The 24,637-nt window shown below is 24.5% G+C and overlaps 2 protein-coding genes across 3 annotated transcripts; both read right to left on the bottom strand.

Moving 5' to 3' along the window:
* Window positions 1-612: 612 nt before the first annotated feature.
* On the bottom strand, window positions 613-14,219 carry LOC132932383 (cholesterol transporter ABCA5-like). Of its 2 annotated transcripts, XM_060998740.1 has the most exons (20): window positions 13,330-14,219; window positions 11,552-11,693; window positions 11,308-11,469; window positions 10,992-11,161; window positions 10,336-10,640; window positions 9,916-10,256; window positions 9,064-9,574; window positions 8,597-8,853; window positions 8,212-8,451; window positions 8,005-8,144; window positions 7,379-7,702; window positions 6,746-6,978; window positions 6,056-6,308; window positions 5,536-5,686; window positions 4,501-5,187; window positions 4,210-4,431; window positions 3,954-4,114; window positions 3,526-3,825; window positions 3,239-3,459; window positions 613-898 (listed from the first exon to the last, which is right to left on the bottom strand). In XM_060998740.1, the coding sequence occupies exons 2-20, from the start codon at window positions 11,648-11,650 to the stop codon at window positions 783-785; spliced, it is 4,893 nt and encodes a 1,630-aa protein (XP_060854723.1). In that variant the 5' UTR covers window positions 11,651-11,693; window positions 13,330-14,219; the 3' UTR covers window positions 613-782. The 2 variants fall into 2 exon arrangements, with proteins under 2 accessions (XP_060854723.1, XP_060854724.1); XM_060998741.1 differs by lacking the exons at window positions 613-898; window positions 3,239-3,459; window positions 3,526-3,825; window positions 3,954-4,114 and having other exon boundaries at window positions 4,220-4,431; window positions 4,494-5,187.
* A 933-nt stretch (window positions 14,220-15,152) lies between these two features.
* LOC132932384 (nucleoredoxin-like) lies at window positions 15,153-21,428 on the bottom strand. The gene is made up of 7 exons (XM_060998743.1): window positions 21,289-21,428; window positions 19,990-20,337; window positions 17,190-17,423; window positions 17,032-17,129; window positions 15,873-16,068; window positions 15,596-15,805; window positions 15,153-15,404 (listed from the first exon to the last, which is right to left on the bottom strand). The coding sequence occupies exons 2-7, from the start codon at window positions 20,311-20,313 to the stop codon at window positions 15,213-15,215; spliced, it is 1,254 nt and encodes a 417-aa protein (XP_060854726.1). The 5' UTR covers window positions 20,314-20,337; window positions 21,289-21,428; the 3' UTR covers window positions 15,153-15,212.
* Window positions 21,429-24,637: the final 3,209 nt, after the last annotated feature.

Here is a 24,637-nt window from a genome sequence, read left to right on the forward strand (position 1 = left end):
TAAAATTAAACGTAATACAATAGTGTAGAAACTATCAAATACAATATATTTATATTGACACGAATAAAATGGTTAACACATTAAAATGTAACTTTAAGCTGTTTGATAATTAAATGTTAAGTATAATATCACGGCTATAGACAATTATATTAGCTAAGATGTGAGTAATAGGTATAGATAATATTTTAATTATAAATAGAAAATAAAATATAATTAATATATAGATTATAGACAATTAGTAAAATATTTAATTAAATAAATATCAATTACTATTATTCAATATCAAAGAAAACAATATAATTCTATTGACTTCTATAGGTAAAGACCATTAAGACCAATGTATTTAAATATACTTACTTAATTCTTATATGTGTGTATGCATATATAAATATAGGTATTATATAAGAAAAGGAAATAATATATTGATTATTGTTAAAAAGAATAATAATTATAACATAAAATATTAATTATGTAGAATTATCAGAGAAAGTAGGTAAATTATTTTTAATTTTTACGAATATAATTTTACTGTTAATTTAAATATATATTTATACATTCTTCATATATTACTACCTAATAATAATTTATATTTTAAAATGAGTGATTAAAAGCACTTAAGCTAAAATATTCAGAATTCATAAATTATTTATCTTTAATGTTTTTAATTTATAAATTATATTACTAAGACTTATTCAATCTAAAATTCTAAGTTTTCATTTAAGAGTTAAATGTAAGTATCTATACGTGGTTTGATAAAAATATACCTAATTAAATGATTTAATTTACATTGTAATGTTTTCAATTACTTCTCTATCTTCATAATGTGCGAATTTCAAATATACTTGTTCTAAAGTTGTTTGGCTAAAGCTATACTCTTGAATGTCGTACATACTTTTTGCTGAAAAATCAATAGAACTGTTAATATTTCAAATAAGTAACAATTATTGCAGTAACTATATGTGTACCTAGTACTATAAATAAATTACTAAATAAAATTAGCAGACAAATTTATATTATAAATCAATGTATTATAAGCAAAAATAGGACTGATTAGGTTTACTGCAGATATTTTTTTTACTAATAGCTAATATTTTTTTATGTTATAATATATATGTTACGGTAAAAGTACGAATACCGGTTAAACCTAGAATTTACCGGTAAATCCTAGGTTTCGCCGACTACTGATGGTAAATGTCCGAATTTCGGACATTTAATAATTGATTTCGGTAAAACCTAGGATATACAACATCGTTTGGTCTACCCCGAATGATTTTTGTAGTTCGGACTTTTACAAACGAGATTTGGTAAATCTTAGGATAAACAATCAGTGTTAGTAAAAGTCCAAACATTTTTACCAAAGTTATTAATTATTATTATTATTTAAGTATATTATAGGTAGGTACTATATCAATGACTAATATATTAGTTAGTATATTATTTTATTATTATTATTATTATTAAGTACTAATGCAAAAATTGACAAATTAAATGTACTAAGTACATTTATTACTAGTATATTATTTTTATTATAATTAAATTAATTGTATTATTAAATTATTTATTTGTGCAGGCTTGGCTACTGTGACATCTCGAGTTGCATAATACATTTTTGGATCGGCATTTACATCTGTTTGTTAGACATTTTTTCAAACAGTCACACCTTTTTTTTTTTATTATTGCTTCAACAACACCATTTAAAAGTTCATAAAACCGTATTTTAAGTGACATATTGAAAATCGTTTACTTTTCGCGACAATTGTAAAACGAATACTGCACACAATATTATTTTTAATATGCCTATTCAATCTATAAATCAATCTATTATCAAACCTGTTCCGTATCATAAACTAAATTTTATTGTATGTGTAACACAGTATAAAGTAGGAACAACTTTTATCATATATAGGTACCTTTTGGCTAATTTATTGATTGTATTGTGAATTTGTGATTCTATTGATAGTGATTTGATTGTATAAGTACACGTGTCAAGGTCTTCCATTATCATGATGTATATGAAAGTCGAAATGAAAATTCCCAAAGTCCATACTTAAATAATAATAATTATGATAATCAAGATAAAAGCCGATCGCAGTTTAGTTGTCATAATATAAAACAATAATATAAATGTGTGTATCTAATATATTAGTCATTGATATAGTACCTCCTACCTATAATATACTTAAATAATAATAATAATTAATAACTTTGGTAAAAATGTTTGGACTTTTACTAACACTGATTGTTTATCCTAAGATTTACCAAATCTCGTTTTTAAAAGTCCGAACTACAAAAATCATTCTGGGTTTGACCAAACGATGTTGTATATCCTAGGTTTTACCGAAATCAATTGGTAAATGTCTGAAATTCGGACATTTACCATCAGTAGTCGGCGAAACCTAGGATTTACCGGTAAATTCTAGGTTTAACCGGTATTCGTACTCTTACCGTAACATATACATATTAATATATGTATATATATATATATATATATGTGTGTGTGTGTGTGTGTGCAAAATATAAAGATTAATTTTAAGGCTTTTCCTAATTATACCACGAATTATGTTCATACCGTTCTATGGTAAATCGGTATTGACTCAAAAGTTCACTACAATAATATATTATGTTATAATTGACAATATAATAAATGCCATGTTTACGGAAAAAATTAATTTAATTTATGATATTACTAATATGTAATCTTAATATAATAAAATGGACATTGTGGTACACTATTTTTGGAAAAGGGGTTAAAACGTATAGTCCTGTATGTGACATAGTATAATAAATTACTTTAATACCAAAATAAATACATAATAAACTAATATACTTGGTAACATAAATATAAGCTGACAAATTGGCAATCGTCTCCGCTCGGAATCATTTTTAATTTATAGTGTTTGATCATTGAATTCAAATTTAATACATTCATTATAACAGTGACCTATTCAATAACGACCTACTCGGCACTTATACTTACAACAGATTAGTTGTCTATTTGTTCGCTTTTTTTAAAATTTAAAATCACCGATTTATGGGGAAATCCCTTTCTACTATAAATTATAATTATTCCTAATCTAATATAAGTAATATAAGTATAATATACAGATACAGATGTGGGTAAATAATAAATATAAATATTTAATTTAGTAGTATTATATTATGGTATTTTTTTTTAGTACCGGGTACAGTGATTTATGAAATTCTATTATATTAAAATAACAACTAATAAATTAAATACCATTTTCAAGATTCAAAAAACAATCGGATAATGATTCAACTGTAGATTGAGGAACTCCAAATACTAATCGATCAGCAAATTCTTCTTCCGGAATTGCATTTGGAAATGATGTTATGACAAAATTTTTAACATCATCCATGTCTCCGCGAGGCTTTAATTTTATTTCCAATGTATATCCAGCGCCATAAAGGTTTTTTAGATATTGAGTAGAACCCAAACATCTATTAAATGTTTTTTTTTTAAGTTATTAAATGTAAAGACTAAAGAGTCTTTGAAAATAATTTTACCTGAGTTGGCCTTTAACCATTATCCCAACTCTAGAACATAACGCGTCTGCCTCTTCCATAGAATGTGTGGTTAAAATTGCACCTTTAGATCCTTGGAAACTGCTAATTATAGCGTCCCATAAATATCTTTTTGATCTTGGATCCATGCCGGTACTAGGCTCATCCAACAATACCAACTTTGGATTTCCAATCATTGCTAAAGCAAAACTTAATTTTCGTTTTGTCCCACCTGAACAACAACTGACCTGTTTATCTGCATGTTCAGTTATTTGAAGGCCTTCAATATATTTTTCGACAATACTAAAAAAAATTAAACACGCTACTAAACAGTTACATTAAGTATTTTTTTTTTTGATAGGTATAACCGTTTTAAAGTTACATGTAAATTTCAATTTTTATTTTTTACCAACATTTTAATAATAATTTACTTTTTAATTTGATCTTTTGAGATTCCTCGAATAGCACCATAAACATGCAAGTGTTCTCTGATTGTTAATGAACTCCATAAAGCATCATGTTGAGGGCAATATCCAATCATTCTATATGCAATATCTACAGATTCTTGAATATCATGTCCTTTAATAAATATCTTAAATATAAGACGGTTAAAAAAATATATTATCAAAAATGTATAACATAAATTTAAATTAAATAGACTTTAAAAGTGTTTAATGCTTTACAAACTTTTCCTGATGACTCTTTTTCTTCCATGGTGATAATGCGCATAGTTGTTGTTTTTCCAGCACCATTATGACCTAACAATCCAAGAACTTCTCCTGAATTTACAGCTAATGATAGATTTCGAATTGCAAGTTTTCTCTCATTATTTGTATTCGTGCATTTTTTTTTTATTAGACAATTTATGTTTGAGTTCAAATTTTGAGTTGAGAATTCTTTTTTTAAATTCTATATAAAATTAAAAAACTCAAAAATTGAGTTTGAAATAATATGTATGGTTATTTACGCACTGAATACCTGAACAACAATTACTGGCCAATCCACCTGATCGTTGATAATATTATTTACTTTGATCCGTTCAGTTTTTACATCATCGTCACCCTCATCTTGAGTATCAATAGTAATTGTTGAAGTTTTTTTATTTTTTGATTTAGAATCTAATATCTTCAAAATAACCCATAATGCTGGAATTTGGCCTATGCATCCCATTAAAATTGCAACTATTTCTTTGTTAACATATTTTATAAAAGGAACATGATCATCGTTTTCCCGATATACACTATTTATGAAATAAATTATGGCGAAAGGCACATAGACGAAATTAGTAGAAGAAAATAGAACATGAAGTGCAAATCCTAAATCACTAAGTATACCCAGCATATCTAGTGAAGCTACTATTATAAATGGTACACCACCAATTAGTGAGGTCACATTTGGTAGTATAGACTGTACTGAATCAGTTTTTTCAAAAAAATATGATACACACGCAGTAGATAATATTGCCGCAGGGCAATATGCTGTAAGTAATATTACCATGGTTGTTATTGCAAAAGGAGAATCTAAACCTTCAACATGGAATAAAGCTATAAGAATTATAAGTATACAGAATATGCCAAGTAACATTGAAATTAAAAGAATAAAATAAGAACTGAAATATTGCATAAAAGTTACACCGTTGATACGAAGCTGGTTTTTGGCTTTAATCTATAAAATATAAAAATAATAAAATCTTACAGCTTTATATATTGATACATATTGTTTAGTATTAAAATAATAAATAAAATATTAAATTTAATTGGTACTCAGAGATTTTTTAGTTATCAAGCATTGATATTTATAGTTTTATAATTTTATACATACATTTCACTTATAGACATTGTATGTATTAAACTATTATTGTAAAACTATTAAAAATAAAATAAATATGAAATGTAAACACAGCATGTATTTAAATAAATCATACATATAATAATTTGTTTAAGAGAATTTAACACTAATCTCTAACAGTACGAATAAAATATATATTTATGCATTAACTTAATTGACTGTTACCTCTCTATCATAGACTAGATCAGCAGATAAACTCACTGGAACTAAAACAAACACTATTCCTAAGAAAAATGCAGATGAACAACGACTAAAACTGTACTCATTTTGCTTGTATTCCATTTTAAACGGTTCTGTTTTAATATCAATTTGATCTCTATAAAATAAATTTAAATATTAAAAAAGAAGACATTTCATACTTGATTAATAAGATACTGTTTTGTATTGGTAATTTATATAGGTCATATGAGTGGCTATAAATTATAGTCAATACATTTTAGAGTATTTTTTATCTAAGATAGGAGAGATACAGCATTCCATTCTTTTAAATACAAAATTAAATTTGTAATATAATATTAAATCAAGTTAGTTATTTAAACTAGATTTAAAATTATAATATAGGTATGTACTATAATATTACGATATATTTATGACCTGTATTGAAAAATAATTAGTATAAATCTTGCAAATGATATAGGTATTAATATTTTATATAATTAATTTTTTTTATTTTTTATCAAGTTACCCAAGTAAGGTGCTAGTGATAGAATTCAATATTATCGGCAACGAATGTATAAATGAGTCATTATAATAAACTGTAAGTGCTAATATTGATGAATAAGTTGTATTATGTGAGTGCCGTTCTCGCAAAGCTCCTAGGTGGGAAGGCAAATCTAATAATCCGGAAAACGTGCCAATGTAAAAATCTGAATCCAGTGTTGAATAATTTGAAAATTCTTCAGAAGTTACAACTAGCCGGCTGTCTTCTTTATATACATCTAGAAATTATTTAAAAACTTAATATTCAGTTAAATAAATGTAACTGATAAGTAAATTAAATATGTAATAAAAAATAAATATAATTAGGTATATAATATATTTATACATAGGTACTATTATAACCTCGCGTTACACGCGTTCAATTTTATTACATGAAACATGATTACACTTACACATGTCCATTTAGACCAGAAATAACATTATAATATTTACACAATATAAATAATTAAAATATTTTATCTTAGCTTTTGTTTTGTTATATTTTTTGTTAAATTAATTTAGATTATTTAATATTCAATCTAACTATTATACGAGTAAATATTAACTTAAATTTTATGGCAGTAACTAAACAAAAAAATAAGAATTCTATTATAAATTTAAAAAAAAATTAACAACTTTATAAATGAGTAATATATTAACATAAATATATACATACTATTATTTAAAGTAATATTTCGTATTGGTTGAATTTCATGACTTAATTTGTTTAAGATAATTCCAGTAGCTAAGAATACGACAGGTAATAATATCATAACATAAAGCTTATGAACATCTCGTAATACTCGTTTGGTTCGCATTTTTAACAGGGCAATAATTGTACTCCAATTAGTTGGATCATATATAATGCTTGATCTCACAGTAACATTATGTATTGTATCAATTGATCCCCTGAAGTTAAAAATTTTTTTTATAAATAAATAAATTATGCTCTGTATAATATTTTATGAACTATAACATTTATATATGAAAACAATAAAACAACTAACTTATAAGCAGGGCAAGAAGTCTATAGCATTTCTTAATTGTTATAGGATACAAAAAAAAATAGCAGTGTTTTTTTTTAGTATTTAGCTTATAGGCCATTATAGGTACATTTTTACGGAGCATATTTCAAGATTTGTTAGGTTATAAGCTATAACGTTTTTTACAGTGCTTTTCAATGTTGTAAAATGTAAGGTTACCAACAGCTCGGGTTATAACTATTATAATTATTAATTCATAACTTATTAGCTAATGGCAGTTAATACTATATAGTATATACCAATAATAATATATCAATATCAGTCACCTATTAAAATTTGTCACCGATTGTCCTTTTAATAATTCAATTGCTAATTTTCCAGCATTGTCATGTTGGCCTTGTTCAAGATACAAAAATACTTCTTCTAATGTAGTCATTGATACGCCATAGTTTTCAATACCCAAGTCATTAGTTGTAGATTTAATTTCTGTTTCAATTTGTCTAAACAAAAGCGGGAATTTACTCACACTGTCATATGGAAGTACAAAAGATAACTCGTATCCATGGCGTCTTGCTCGTTCTGCATTTGGTACGTGTTCTTTAATCATTTTTATTATCGAATTTTCCTTTGCATTGTTATTTAGAATCAATCTAGAAATATCAAATTATTCGTTAATTAATGTACATTTTAGTGAATGTAGTAGTATAAAAGATATATTTGTATGAATAGATTTTAATTATACGTGATTCGCTAACCCGATAATATATATCATATTATATTTTTTTTGTATAAATTAAATTTGTTTAATATATTTTATTAGGTATAATCATATACTTATTTCAAAATTATACAGAAAATACTATTTTTTGTAGTTAGTTTTTAAAAATATTATGCAACAATATTATGCACCTACTCCAAATTGGTATGTAATGATTTAAATTTTTCAACTTACGTTAAATGATATCCAATACCAAATTTATTCTTAAGGAATATAGAAGAACCACAACATCTTACACATCCTTTTGATATTACAGCTATACGATCAGCTAAGATGTCAGCTTCATCCATAAAATGAGTTGTTAATAGTATCACCTATTTATATATATATATGCATCATATAAATAGCTATTCGCAGAGATCTATTTGTTATAAAAAATACCTTTCCTTTTTTTCTCTTTTGAAGAAGTGACCATAAATGTCTTCTTGCTGGTGGATCAACACCTGCGGTAGGTTCATCGAGTATTATGATCTTTGGATTTCCAATTACTGCGATACCAACCGATAACTTTCGTTTCTGTCCTCCACTTAAAGTTTTTGCTATATTATCTGCTTTATCAGTTAAATAAAGTTCTAAAAGCATTTTTTGAACTTCGTCATCAATTTTTTCTGAAGTTAGTCCCTTAATAAAATTAAAACATTATGTCAACGCAGAGTTTACATAATAATACATATCTGTATTGCGTATAGAGTATGTATACTAATTTGCTATTTGAACATGATTATATAATTTAAATATTCTTTGTTAACTACGAATGTATACTTACTCTAAGAGTAGCAAAGAATTTTAGATGTTCTCTAGGAGTAAGTCGTTCGAACAATATATCATATTGAGGGCAAACCCCAATCATTCTTCTTATTTTAATCACATCAGATGAATTTCTAACATCATAACCAAATACTTTTATTGTGCCAGATGTTGGTTCAGTAAGTCCCGTTAGTATATTAAATAATGTTGTTTTGCCAGCACCATTGTGCCCTAAGATAGCAGTTATCTCTCCTTCGTATATTGTCATATTTATACCTAACATTATAATAGTATAATGTAATATAAGCAATGTATGTACGTTATGTAAATAATTGTTTGATATTTTAACTCGACTTCCATCATAAAACATGGTTAAATAAATACAATTTTATTTTTATGTAAAATTAAATGTTTTGTTATTTCTCATGAATTAAAATTAACTAATATACTCGTATATATAAATAATAATATAGGTAATTAATTTACCGTTTATAACATTTTTTGTTGATCCTTTGAAAGACTTGCAGAGATTTGTTATTTGAATTGCTTTAAGTTCTTTCATGGATTCTGGTACAGGTTCTAAGTCAGGATTTGAGACGGTATATCTATCAATTTCATCAAATTCTATTGATTCTGGAACCTTAGTACACCAATATGAAGTCTTAAAACAAATCCAAGGAGATCGATTTCGTTCATATTGATTTGACAAAATCATGTCAAAATAATAAGCTAGAATCACGTAGATAAGTGCATCAAATGCCATGATTACTAAACTTTCGCCAAACGACATTCCTGGACCATTCCAAATATTACTAAAATGAAGGCCTTCGCCCGCCAAGTCCATTTCCATAGCTTTATCAATAGCTAATGCAAAACCAGATGGACTTAATAAGGATATTAACCACAAAAGTTTTTTACTTGACGGGTCAATAAAAGTGTGCAAAAAATACAAAAGGCTTATTAAATTCAGTACAAAATTTCCTAGAATTCCAGCTGTCTAAAAAAAAAAACAAAAAAAAAATATGTCTTTTAAAAGTTTGTAGATTTTTTTAATAGTGTTTATATGGTTATAGTATTTTTTGATACAAGAATTATTGTAAGTAAATAATAATATGAAACTGAGTGATTGAAATCTGAAGTATCTAGTAATTTTAATGAATATAAAAATATAAAATATCTTCTGAAGACATAATCGATTTTTTTTTAATACATAATAAACATTTTGAGATAAGGAGGTTTTAGTAATTTTCATTTTAAAATATGTTTCTATCTTACTGATATTATAATTACATCCTATGTCACTAATATTTAATATCATAAAATATAGTTGGTACTTACTCGTGATTTGTCGAAGAATGGAGAAATCATAAAACTGAAGAAAATAACTGTAATCGAGTACAAAAATACTAATAAAAATATTAAAATCCAGTTAGTGTTATTGAAAACTCCTAGTAAGTATAATATTATAGTACTGGCTAATGAAAGTACTACTACATAAGCTGCGTAGATGTTGAACCATGAACACCAAAATACCAATTCTCTAAGACCCATTATTTTCATTCCTTCTTTTATCTTCCTTTCTTTTTCGCCAATTAACTGTACTAAAAGATATGTAATAAATTGCGATAAAGCAATCACTACATAAAGAGGTATAACCATATGAAATACCATTAACCAATCTGTAAATAATTTTGATTTTACAAATATTATTTTAATAAAATTATCTATCTAAGTATAACCAATACAATTCACACCCACTTGCTGTATAAGCTGGTTTAGGAAAAAGAACAAAACTATAATCTGGTAATGTTATAGACGAATTAGTAACCAGAGAAATCTTGGTGATATCAACTAGAGTCTGAAGGGCTATAAATCCAGAGTATATGTAATGAATTGCTGGACATGATATTTCTTCATTATGTAGATTGTTATTATGATGATGTCGATGGAGAAACTTTTTCGTTAATTTATTAGCAGATACTTTTCGACATTGATGGCTTGATCCATAAAGTTTAGATGGTAATGGTGATGAATCGTAAAACGGATTAGTACGAATTTTATAACTAAAAACCCAAGTATAAAATAAGGATTAGTTAATACAAATAAATTGTCTAATTTGAATAATAAAATAAAATATTTCATTAAAACTATGTGCTGCACCTATCGTTATTAAGTTGAAGTTTATCCTTTGTTTACAAAATATAACAACATTATATTTTGACAAATAATTAATCGTATACACAATAATGCTCTATTGCTTCTATTCTATACCTTACGAGATGTATGAATAACTAACTTAACAATGTTATTTTATCAAGCCACATAGTTATATAGGTATGTTACATTGTTAGTTGTTACCATTACTATTATGATTAAAATAATTATTATTAACAAATTGTATAAAATTATAAAACCTTATCGAATGATTTTGAATAGGATCATCATCGAATAATAAGGCTATGTAAACCATTTCCGGATTATTTCTTTGTATTTCAGATATATCGTCTTTGTTTTTATAAACACTAAAATTAATTTTTTCTCCGTCTCGCTGCATCCAAATTTCATTCATTTTTTCTAAAAAAATCTATAATTTGGTTACACATTAAATTACAACGTTATCATTCTACAAGTATATTATAATATGTATGCATTATTATTTATTACTATAAATATCTGTATTTTTACATAAGTTAATATCCATAATGGCATAATCTATATAATTCAATTTACCTGTACATGTTTTGTCGACGGGGCTACAGTTATATTGCCGTATAAATAATTGTACATATCAGGAGATTCTTGAGGTACCGTTACTGGTGGAAAATGAGGATTAGGTATCAATAATTTTATCGCAACTAAAAGTCCTAATGTGTACACTGGAATAGCGATTTCCTAAATAATATTAATTTATTTTAATAAATTATACACGTTATTATTATTTATTTTTTTTTTTAATAAAGCTAAATGTACTTACAGATAATGTTTTTTTGATTTCCCTCCGTTTAATGAGCATATTTCTAATTGTCATTGCTTTTATTTGGTACCAAAATTCGAAATTCGTTGAGAACTTCATTTTAAGAACTCAATTCAAACAACACGGACAACTGAAGACAACCCTATTCATATACGTAAATATTTTAACAATGATTATATTGATTTTTATGATAAAGGTTCCCAAGGTTCTACTAAGTAATGAATATCTAATAAGTCAAGCGGGGACACTGATGACTTTTTTTTTCGTTTCCCAAGCTAAAACCTATAATTTAAACTTGCCTCTTTACTTGAATTATATATAATGTATAACTATATATATATAAGTATTAAATGCGTTAGTATACGTATGGGTTATATATTAAACTCGTTTGTAGTATATATAATTTGCATACGTATACAAAAGTCAGGTATACAATTCTTATTTGTTCATAAAATATGTTAATAATACATTCAATTTAATACGCATACCCTATCATTAATAGTTTTTTCATATACCTACGCCTAATAAATTGTTTATAATACATACTCAGAAAAATGTTATAATTTTACGGATAAAAAGTATTATTGGTTGATATTATTTAGAATTTTTTTTATATATAAATTCGGTTATAATTTAAATTTCAATAGTCTTTTTTTAAATTATATATTTACTATTCAAATTATAAATTATTATTTTTGTGTTCATAAATATGAGAATATTAAACAATATTTTTTGCATTAAATCCGGGGCCTTAATTATATTTTATTAGCAGAGTCGTGATTTAATAAAACTTTTTTTTATTTGGTCCACATTTTGTTTTACGTAGTTGCATGCATTTATATTTTAAATGTTAGAGATTTAGAATATATAAGTGAGTATTTTCTATAATATTCTTACATCTGCATATTTGTTTTACTTTTAATTTTTTGGCCTAAATTTTCGAAACAAATGTAACTTGACGTATGTTTTAACAATGTTTTCATGTATTAACTATAGGTATACAACTAATTTTTAAATATAATAATTATATAAGCTATGTAGATGTTTTTAAATATTTAACTTTTAAACAAATTACAAGCATTTTAAAATATTTATTATAGTATGTATAATTTTAATGTTATATTGTTATGAAAACAATTTTTAGCGTTTTTGTATGGGTTATTTCTATATAAACAAAATTAATAGAAATAATCGAAATATACAGATAATTGTAATTAAATATAGGTAGCTAAATTATTCGGGAACAATCTGAATGCATTTAATATTCGAAAAATCTTCTAATTGTAACAAACTGACGACAGTGACATGATCAATTATAGTTGATATAAGTAGGTCATAATAAATTAACGAATATCATTGATAAATTAAGTTATGTAAACAATAAATACAAAATTAAGCTGCTTGTAAAATGTATAAATCAAATACATTTTTTAAATATTATTAAATATCAAATTAAACAAAATTTAAATTGTATTTCCAATAGTGATCTGAATTCTGAATTATAATTTAAAAGTATATTAGAAATTCATTGTATATATATAGTATTGTTATGAGTTATGACCTTGAAACTATACAGTTCTTAAGATAATTTATGCACATTACAATATAGTGTATGCAACTAATTAATTACTAGTTATTAGTAAATTATAAAAAAACTACTGTTGAATTTATAATAATGCAGCTAATGTATTTATTTTTGTATTTTGTAGGTAGGTATATAAACTAATTTATTAAAAACAAAAATATAATTAGGTAGTAGTAATAATGCTTGTTATTACCTGAACTCGTTTTATTTGGTCACTAAACGTCGAGATAAGATAAGTGAGCAATAAACACGTTAAATGTACGTCTACTCTTGTGAAGTGTATGCATAAAAATGTCGTACTCGTACTTATTTATTAGAATATTTGAATTAAAAAAATTATGTGTGATATTGGAATAAATACCATTAAATACATTTTCAATCGTAATGAAAAGTGTTGCTTGTGTCTTTTTGATAATGTTAGTTGAAAATTTAAATGTTCATATTATTATGTAATTTTAAAATATGTTCGTCTTTGTTTTTACTATAATTAATAAAATTCTTAAAATAGGTACCTATAATAAAAATAATATTGAAACATAATTTATTATCGTTGTCCACTCATTTAATATAAATAGTAGTTTATACTTCATAACATTTATGGACGATGGACATTGGACACGTTATGATCGATGATTTAGTTAAAAAAAAAATGAGTGATAAAACTTTCATTTTTCCCTCTTCCAGTCATCTATAGAGATAGCGCCATAATTTACATAATCTATATAAGCCATTGTGTGGCGTCTATTACAGTTCATTGTTAATTTTTAGATAATTTGAAGGCGTGATGAAAATTATGGTAAGATGGTAAAAAAAACAAATTCACAAGACTTTTTTTAATAATTATAGGTATAAATAATATAAGTATTAATCAACATTTTATTGTTTTAACGTAATAAATAAATGTTAAATAAATTTTAAATACTAAATTCCATGAAAATTTAATATAAATTTTCAAATGTATAATGTTATTTTATCATACCTATTACCTATCATATTTTATTATCAAAGCGTCAACATCTTTGATTATGCTTTATCACATTAGCATTATTACCAGTGTATACTTTATGTATCTTTATAAAATTAAAATTGTTTATTGAAATGTTATACTCATTAATATAATAATACTTATCTATAATATTATGTTTTCTTGTTCTAATTTCAGTTTTCATGTATCTTTTATACTAATCATTTAAAAATAATAATAGGTAATTATTATTAGGTATTGTCACTTTTGTATTTGAATACAATTTATAAGTACTATATAAAAAAAAATATAATTAGATACAATTAATATAACAAAATTGGATGACTGATTAGTATAATAATTACACATTTAATAATTAATTAATATATTTATCTAAACATCTTAATATTTTCTAAATAAATATATTATAATAATAATCGTCTTTATAGACTCATATCTATGTATTTAAAATTCACGTGATTCTGTGAATTTAACTATTCGTGAATCCGTAAATTTATTTAACGTTAATTTTTTTATATAGGTATAAACGAGTTTATTATCACACAAGAAATTTTTTTCTTTGCAATTAGTTTACCTATATTAATGGTTTCTAGTTTCTACACAGCATTTATCGGTGATCAGTTATTAATTTTGAACTAGAAGCATTTGGTTCACCCGTCTTGCTTTTTAATGATAATAGTATAATACTACTTATGGAGTATTTATTTCTAGAATAGTTGGTACCTACAAATATTTTTGATTTTTAATTTTTTACAACAATTATCAACATTTATAATTTATATTTTTGAATTAATATAATATTATAATTTAATAAATATTCGTGATTTACCAATTAATTATACGTAAATGAAAGTCTCGGCTTTTTAAATTTAAAAATATACATGTGATCATAATATGAATCTTAATTCACGTTCAAATCTGAGAGCTCTATATAATATATCTACGTGATATAATACAAATTTCTGATTTCAAATAGTTGAATTGAATGTACTAGTCGTGGAGTATAGTCTTTACTCTTTTGAACTTAACTCTTTATAAAGTTTCTATAAAATTGTATAATATAATAAACAGGTTTATATTTATATAAATGTTTAAAGTATTGGTGTAAATTTCATTGTTCCATCAAAAAATCCCAGAACGAAATTCATTATAGATTTTTCTGTAATATGAATCCCATATTCCATTACTGAAATTCTCGCCATTGGTATATCTATTAGGGTTAACAACGGAGCTGTGTCATCAGTCAATCTTGTGAACTGTCTTAAAGTATCTGATGTGCAATCCTATGAAATTAAATATAAATATTAAATTTGAGCTTTATTAATCATAAAAATAATTCATAATCATTCTATAGGAATATATATTAGTATTTATAATTTATATTACTAATTATTATATTATATAAATGTCTAATTGATGTATTACAAGTATTATAACATTGATTGTATATCAATGATTATAAAATTATACGTACGTCAGGCGCTATAAAGAATAAAAGATCATATAATGCGTTTGACCGGGTCTTTGCAATTTGTTGTGCTACAGGTAACAAAACACCTTCGGCCAATTCTAATTCTTCTTCTTGGTCTCCTTCAATAAATAACACGACAGCTGGGAACCTCTGAAGTTTTGGCAATAATCTTGAGGAAAGTGAATAAACAAATCGTCTTCTCCATGGGAAATACTGTAATTAATAAAAATTTAAAATGTATTGTTAATAAGTAATAAATAATAATACAAAACTATTATACCAATCCATCAGGGTCTTCCGTAATTTCCGCGCGACCATTTTCTGTGATGATATTTCCATTGTAATCAATTAATACTAGGTAAGGAATACCACGAACGTTAAAACATTCAGTTAAATTTTGTCGTAAAATAGTATTTGAGTATGGAACAGAAGGCCAAGGCATTGATGATGCATGAGAATTATAAGACTGTTCACTTCTAAAAAAAAATATATATATTTCTGTTTTTAGTTAACTGATTTAATTATACAAAATAAATTTTTAGAAAATCTTATCTTATTTATAATTATCAAGTAATTGATTAAATAATTTAATACATGCTGTTATAAATTATTTTTAATTAAAAATCAACTTTAAAAAACAGACAAATAGGTAATCACTCTGTTGTACAGTATGTGTGAGGTACGCTGTCATTGACTAGGCCACTGTAATGGATATGTAAAATTTTAATTTTAAGTTATACCATAAACCACTAACCAGTGGCACCGAACTTGAGGTTGAAGTCTGACCAAAAAAATTTTTAGAGGTGGTAGGTGTGGTATACGAATAACGAATGAATTTATCTTATAAATCACTATAATATCACTAATATTGGGGTGGGATGGGTTAAATTTAAATAGGGTGAATAGATATTAACACCATTCAAAATTTTGTTTGGCGCTACTGCCATAAACCATTGTGTACGAAAAACAATTCGAGCACCAGCGGAGACTGTCAAACTTTTTGGTTATCGTGGTTATCAAACAATTATTTTAATAATGATATTAAAATTTAAACATATGTTCGTATTTTTTTTTTCTAAGAAATTACTAAAGTACAAACTAGATCTAATATATATTTATAAGTCTACAAATTTTGCTTCAAGTGGATGATTGGAACATTTTTTTTATTTCAGAATAGTTCAGACACAAAAAAAAAATTAAAAACACTTATATCGTAATAAAATCAATACATTCTGCTTCGTTTCGCTCAGAATCTAAAATAACAATTAGTATTTAAAAAAAAATAAAACCATAATTATTTAATAACTCTAATTCAATTATTTTATAATGTACTTATTAATTATTATTGATAACTTTTAAGTATATAAATATAATAATAAAAGATTATAATATTAACTTAAATTTATTAATAGTATAGTAACAATTTATATTTACAATACCTGTCAGAACTGACAAAAATGATCTCGAACTGGAATCTTTTTCTTATACTATCGTAAGCATGAATGAGTTGTGGAATAAACGCTTTGCATGGTGGACACTAAAATTACATTTTATACACTTTATACATTACTCTTTTACACTAAATTGTAATTAATACCCAATGCGCAGAAAAATATAGACCATAAATAGTCTTATTGGATTCATTCGAAGAGGAGAGTTTCAAAGCTTCTTGACAAATTGTTTCATTCCATAAATTCGTCCACGGAAAACTTTTTCCACTACAAGACAAAAGTTTAAGACCATTTCGAGTATGAATTTTTTCTAAAAAGCTATCATTCAAAATTAACAAAGTTTCTGCATTCCCAACATGATATTTGTGTCTCAGACGAATCTAAAAATCACAATATAGATTTAAAAACAAAAATAATATAAATACATTATTATTTTAGAATTAAACACAACAGCATTATAGATTGTATGACTTTAAACAAAACTTAGCTTAGCTTACCTAAAATCTAAAACTCGATAAATACCGATAAATATGTTGTATAAAAGAGAACTGCTGCCTTAAATAAATGTGTTTTCACAATTTTTTTAAATGTTAAGTCAGATCCGTGTGGAGAAATTCAAAAACCCCCTCTCATTACCAGAAAAATATTAATTGTGTTTTTTATTTTTAATCGATTCTATTAAATATTTTATAATCTTATTTTTAATAATTAATTTTTAGTTACGGCCTTGAACACCTTTTTAAGTAGACGGTATGTACTATGTAATAATATTATAGTAGATCTATTTTCCTAATATTATACTAAGATCAGTAAGATCATAATATATTCTATTATATTATAGTGTGTAAACGCTAATTGAGAACACTTAATATCTCTGCATAGAGTACTGAAATTTGAATTCTGTTTTTAGTTGATTTTTATCTATGACATAAAAATACATATTTTTATGGTCTACTATGAATAATAATTTTCAGAGTTATAGTCAAAAACTGAAAATCACGCGCATTTTGTAGTTTTTTGTTAAATTACTGTAACTAGTTCAATTTTAGACTTAGAAAGTTAATTAATAGCTATAAAAAGCTACCAAAATTTAATTTTAAAAAAAATAGGCAAAAAATATAAGTGATTTAAATAGGTGGTTTCCATATGAGAAAAAAAAGTTGTACGTGCATTCGGGTGTGTAATTAAGGTTAAAAAAATCATAGGCCATAAAAATGTGTATTTTTATCTCATAAGAACCAACTAAAAAAGAGAATTCAAATTGCAAGGCTCTGTGCAGAGATATTAAATGTTATCAGCTAGCATTTACACACTGTGTATTATATTTTATTGGGATTTTCTCTGTGATAATTAATAAATATTTCATTGAAGTATTCGTGTTGACTGTTGAAAAAAATTAATTATTCATAAAGCTAACGAATAATTATAATTTAGCAAGTAATGAAATAGGTGTATGATAAAAAAAATAATAATAAATTAAATCAATTTAAAATAACATTTTATTTTACTGAACTTCAAAAAAATCAAAGTAAGTGTGGAGTATTAAATAAAAATAAAAAAATTTCATTATGTATTAAAACAATTAATTGAATATATTTTTGAAATACTAACTGCATATTAATTAATTATTTTTATCAGAATACATCTGAAACTGTTTTTAAAAGAGCGTAAAATCAATAGTACTCATATATACTGCAGTATTGTTAACCACTTAAAAAAAAGCACGCATACAAGTTTGTTGTAAAAAGTGTTTTATTTAATGGCTTCCTTTAAACAGTAAAATTAAAAGTATAGTGTATCATATATGTGGTAATGTTTATGGCAGTATTGATTCAACAATAGTAGAGGTGTAAGTGTTACAATGCATTGAGAGAGGGTTATTGAATGCGTAAAATTGCAATAAATCAGAAATGTTTTCCCGTTATATTTAATGTAAATGGATGCAGGTGCATGCTGGACTGCTGGAGAGTCACTATAGTAAAACTGACAACCCCAGAGTAATAAAATGTAAAAAAAAAATTACTGAGGGTGCCAAATCTTGGGGAGAAGTGGTGTGCATGAAAGCTTAAATGAGAATGATATAGGATAGTGGAGGGACTAGTTGTTATTAAAATGTGAGAATCCCGAGGGAGTTACAATAAATCGTACTTTGGGGAATGCGACCATAGGAGGTCTCTGTTGTATAATACTACTTTATCCCCAAAAGTAAAGTGAACACCCTACTAATTTTTTACTACGGTCTGTTACATTATAGTATTATATTATTTATAGATACATTATATTATGTAGTATGTATAAATATTGCTTTAAGTATGTGATGCCATTTTCATTAACCAAATTAATATATAAAGTACTTAATATTTATTTATTTTTAATTACTTATTGCAAGAAAATATCGATTATTTAAAAAGTATACCTACAATAATGGAGTCTTAATTTAGTTTATTGTTTCAGACCATTATTTTTTTGCAGTTTTTTTAAACGCATTTAAATTTTTTTCATTTGTTTAATTTATTTAACATTTAAACGATATAAATATATAATTGACTTATAGTTTTAACTTTAAAGTACTTTTAAATCCTAAGTAAGTTATATCGTCAAACAACCGATTGAATATACTTTATTTTTAATATTTTAAATAATATAAGTACTTTTATTTTTATTTATACCCAATATTTACGTAGAAATGTATAATCTCGACAAATTTTAGAATAAAACTTGTCTGTTTAAGAACAAAATATTTTTACTAGATGAGCATTAAAAGTATTATTTTTTTTAAACCAACTATATACATCATAATTATAATTAATCAAATTAAATATATTTCTGTTAAATTTAGAAAATATGCTTAATAATTTTATTATTTATTTATATTTTATATTTCTGTGAATAGAATAATAATAATAGAATATTTTTGTGTAGGGTAAATTTGCATTTTTTACTTACTCTCTTTTCCGCGTGTTCATAAAGAACTGAATACCATGGTACATCATTGGTTAATTCATCAAAATATTTGCGGTCATCAGATAAGTCTGGATAACAAATCTGTATAATATTCAGTGTCTTCTCATTCTCGTTTACAGTTTTATATAGATCACGTAGAGCCCGGTCGTCGGTTGTGACAGTTTCACTGCCTAATGGGACGAAATACAATGCGATTAAAGACTCATTAAATGTCAACTCATTTAGCTCCACTGTCTCTGAACCGTATAGCAAACGATCACCGAGAAGTTCTGTTAAACGTGTTGATAAACATAATTCAACAGCCATTTCTTCACATATTTACCTAAATACCTAATATAAATAATAACAAAATTGTGTATATATTATATTAATTCAGGAACAGTTTGAATTATGTATTGTATATTGTATATATTAATAAATATCAACGGGCCCGAGGGTTATATTAGTTTTGTATACAAAGATCACAGTTAAAATGTAAAAGAGTATAAACAATATAATACGTACATACAATATATATTTAGTGTGGTCAGAATCCCGTATTATCAAAATAGTAAATGGGGAATTTGGGATTTAAGTTATCCCAAGAACATTTTTAGTCCCCTTATATATCGAATAGTAGATATATAAAATTATATTAATTTAAAAATAAAAACCAGTTGATCATTAAATAATGTAATATAATTGAGAATAATAAATAAATACTTTATAGGTTTTCGATTGGTACAAATCAATATTAAAATAAAATTATATTAAATATCTATTGTAATTAATTATTATTCAAATAATATTTTTTGTAGGTACAGACTTCATCTGTTTCATTAAATTTAATGCTGTTGATTTAATAGTAGTACATTTAATAGTATGTAATACTTTAGTACGTATGATGTTACTTCATAAATATGTTTTAATAAATCAAAAGTTGTCACATTTAAAAGAAAACAGAATATATTTATACGTTAAACATTGATATCCAAAATATATTCTATATAGTATTGAGTCCACTATAAAATTAAATAATAACAACTAATAAATAATAATCAATACATTTTAAGTCTATACATGAACACATTAAAAATTAGATTATCAATTTGAAATATTAGTTATTAAATTTAATTTTTATAAATCAAAAGAGAATATATTTCATTTAATTAGTTGAATATTATATAAAATACAAAACTTGTTTAAGTCAAAAGTGTATTTTGGAAATCATATACCTTAATCCTATATATTTGACTCTATCTACAATGCTTGACTAAATATAGTGTTAACATAAATACCAACCTTAATTTATGTACAAATTTGAAATTCGTAATTAATTTTAAACATTAAAGAACATTATTTTGTCTGTGAACAATAGAACGTGTCTTTTATAAAGTATCGACAGACTACACCGACTGACATCATGAAGCATACTGAATTGTCGAGGTGAAAGGGAATAGGGATAAGGGATCGTAAAACTCAGCGTTGTTTATACTACATATATCTTATACGAATATATATGTATGCACATATCAGATACAAGCAGTATGCCACCCCTGAGGGAGAAATCCCTTTTTCCTGAAAAGTAAAAAGCTTTTAAATTTCTATTTTTCAATTTAAAATAAATATAATATAATAAAGGTATCTCATAACCAATCAAGATTGTAAGATGCTCGTATTTTAATTTACTCGCCGGCGCAGGATAGTAATGTACATTGGTAAGTACACTAAAAATAAAAATTGTAATCAATAATAAATCATGAAATGATTTTGAATAACTAAGTGTAACTCGTTATTTCTAAAGTTTTGATACGATGCCTATTTTGAAATTATATCTTTATATGTTTAAACTTTTAAATCCTTATCAATCATTTTTTTAATTTTTTGTTATAATCCTTATTAACCTTACTCCTTGCCACCCATAGACATAATATAAACGTAGGTATGTATTTTTTGTCATATATCTAAATAACTAATAAAGTATGAATTTCAAATATAATTATAATATTAAAATTTATTTTCATTTAATTTGTTCATTTTGAAATTCGTGATGAAAATGTATAAAATATTCACCTAATAAATTATATTGTGAAGAAATATTTTTTTAGAATATTTTTTTCTTGTTGAGGAAAATTCATGATTCGTGAAGTAAGTATCACATTGTAGAAATATGCAACGTTTTACACAAATAAATACCTAAAATAAGATAAATAATAATTAATAGATATTAGACTAAGCATAGCTCAAGTTTTAAGCTGAATCTACCTTTTATATAAGTGTGTATAATTTCACGAATTTATATATTTTATCCATTTTTTTAGACCACTAACTATTATTTAATAATTGTATTTACCAATGACGCCAATGACGGTTTTATAATAATATTATTATTATTGAAGTGCTGTAAAAATAATTTAATTATTATTTATAATTTTCCTTTTTAAATTTCTTTATATATATTACAATTATTATACTAACAACTTATATAACTATAATAATTGTTTATAGTATCGTTCATACTGAAAATTTAAAATTTATTTTTAAATAGGTATGTCTATACTCTATAACCAACTTTTACTATTTCTAGCACTCGAAATATAAATAATAATTACTTTAATTATAAATTTTAATAATATAAATTTTTATTTTTAGTATTTAATTGATAATTATCAAGCAAAATTGCAAAATACTAAATTATAAACATTCTTGACTTCACCAAGGGACAAGGGTATAAAATTGTTTTATTGTTTATATTATTTGAGAGTTATTATTAAGAAGTACATTGTTTATTAAAATCCATAAAATATTAAAATATCAACTGACAGTTTACAATACGTAAAACAAAGGGGTAGACTAAATGTAATTTGCTGACATGCTGACACACCCATTAATCATTAAAATACCTTTAGAAAATGTAAGTGTCAAGGACGTATTATACATACAACATACCATTCATCTCGTATTTCAAGTACCTACTTGACACTTTACACTTTGGTTTACCTGCTTCTTCCCGCTCTTAAGTCTCAATTAGAAAATTAGATACTCACCTGCAATAGTAATAATGATTTTGTATATTAAAAATATAAATTACAAGTTTTATAATAAGTTTTTTCTTTGAATGTAAAAGTACTAGAAGTAGAATATTTCATATTTACATCACATTGTATTTTCAATATCGGTTAAACAGATCTAAAAATTCAACTAAGACGTAAGACTGTAAGAGACTGTTTACATAAAAACCCTCCATAATTTGATAAATATTACTTTAATCGTTCAATCATTTTTATTTTTATAATTAGAATTGATTAAATACATATGTACATTTAATTATGGAAGTATGTTATTGTAATTACTGAATAGGTTCAAATAATTATAAATTATACATTTATACCATTTAAGAATGCATATTTATTATTTAATAATTTTAATCAATGCACAACGCGTGTCAACGTATAGGTATAATATGTTAATATGTACCAAATACCAATACAAATTAATATACCTTAATTAATTAACTAAATTAATTAATTGAATAAACTCGAGTTAATTTCTGATTTTTTTTAACTACTAATTTATGGAAATATTTCAGAATTATTTTGTTTTACCTACCTATAAATACATAATACAAAAACGTTTTGTAATTAATACTTAGTATACATAATTAGTAGTATCACTTTTCGGTTATTTTACTTACATATTATCCAACCAATTGTTGTGTATGAAACTATGAACAATAAAAGTACTTAAGTACCTATCTATCAAAACATTTTAAACAATAATGCTCGTAATATATTTATGACAAGATCTCTACTTTAGAATATCAATTTAAATATTTAATAATGTATGCAGGTAAAATACAATTTCAATGTTTAGGTAAACATAAATATAATGTTTTTCTAATAATTATATTTTTTTGTATAAAGCCATATAACTATATAAGTAAGTATAATAATTATTGAAGTACTATAAAAACGAATTGAAATATCGAATGTCCTTTCCTCTTCTTTCTACCTATAAATTATTTAATATTTATTCACCACACTACTCTATTAAAAATTAATGTTTTGTTTTCTTAATTATAATTTATTACTAATAAAACAAAACAAATAATATTTATTAGTTTATTAAGTACCTAATGAGTTATACCAATAAAAACAAAAAATGTAGAATTAAAGATTTAAAATATAAAGAATACTTCCTTTATAATTGTATTCATAGGTAATAATATTTCTCAATTTGAATATTACATAGTAAAATACTCTTGAGAATTTTAGGTACCTAGTGAGATATGAAATATTCTATTTGATTCAAACCTCAATATTTCAGTCCCCGCATTATGAAAATTTTTATTTTTTATTATTATTTTTATATTAACTTTTTTCAACGTACTAAAATCCAAAATATATACATTATACTTTATAATTTATATTATATATATATACGTTATCAATGTTATCATATTATTTGGTAATTATTTATAGGTAATAACAAATTAATAACTAATTATTAAATAAATAATACCCAATAAAAGAGTTTACCGATTTACATAAAAAGTTGATTCATTTAATAATTCACTAAAATTTAATGAACCAATCACGGACCACCAAATAATATTTTAAATAACCATTAGCTCACTATTGATTTATTATTA

This window comes from Rhopalosiphum padi, chromosome 1 (assembly GCF_020882245.1).
Source record: "Rhopalosiphum padi isolate XX-2018 chromosome 1, ASM2088224v1, whole genome shotgun sequence".
Lineage (NCBI taxonomy): Eukaryota > Metazoa > Arthropoda > Insecta > Hemiptera > Aphididae > Rhopalosiphum > Rhopalosiphum padi.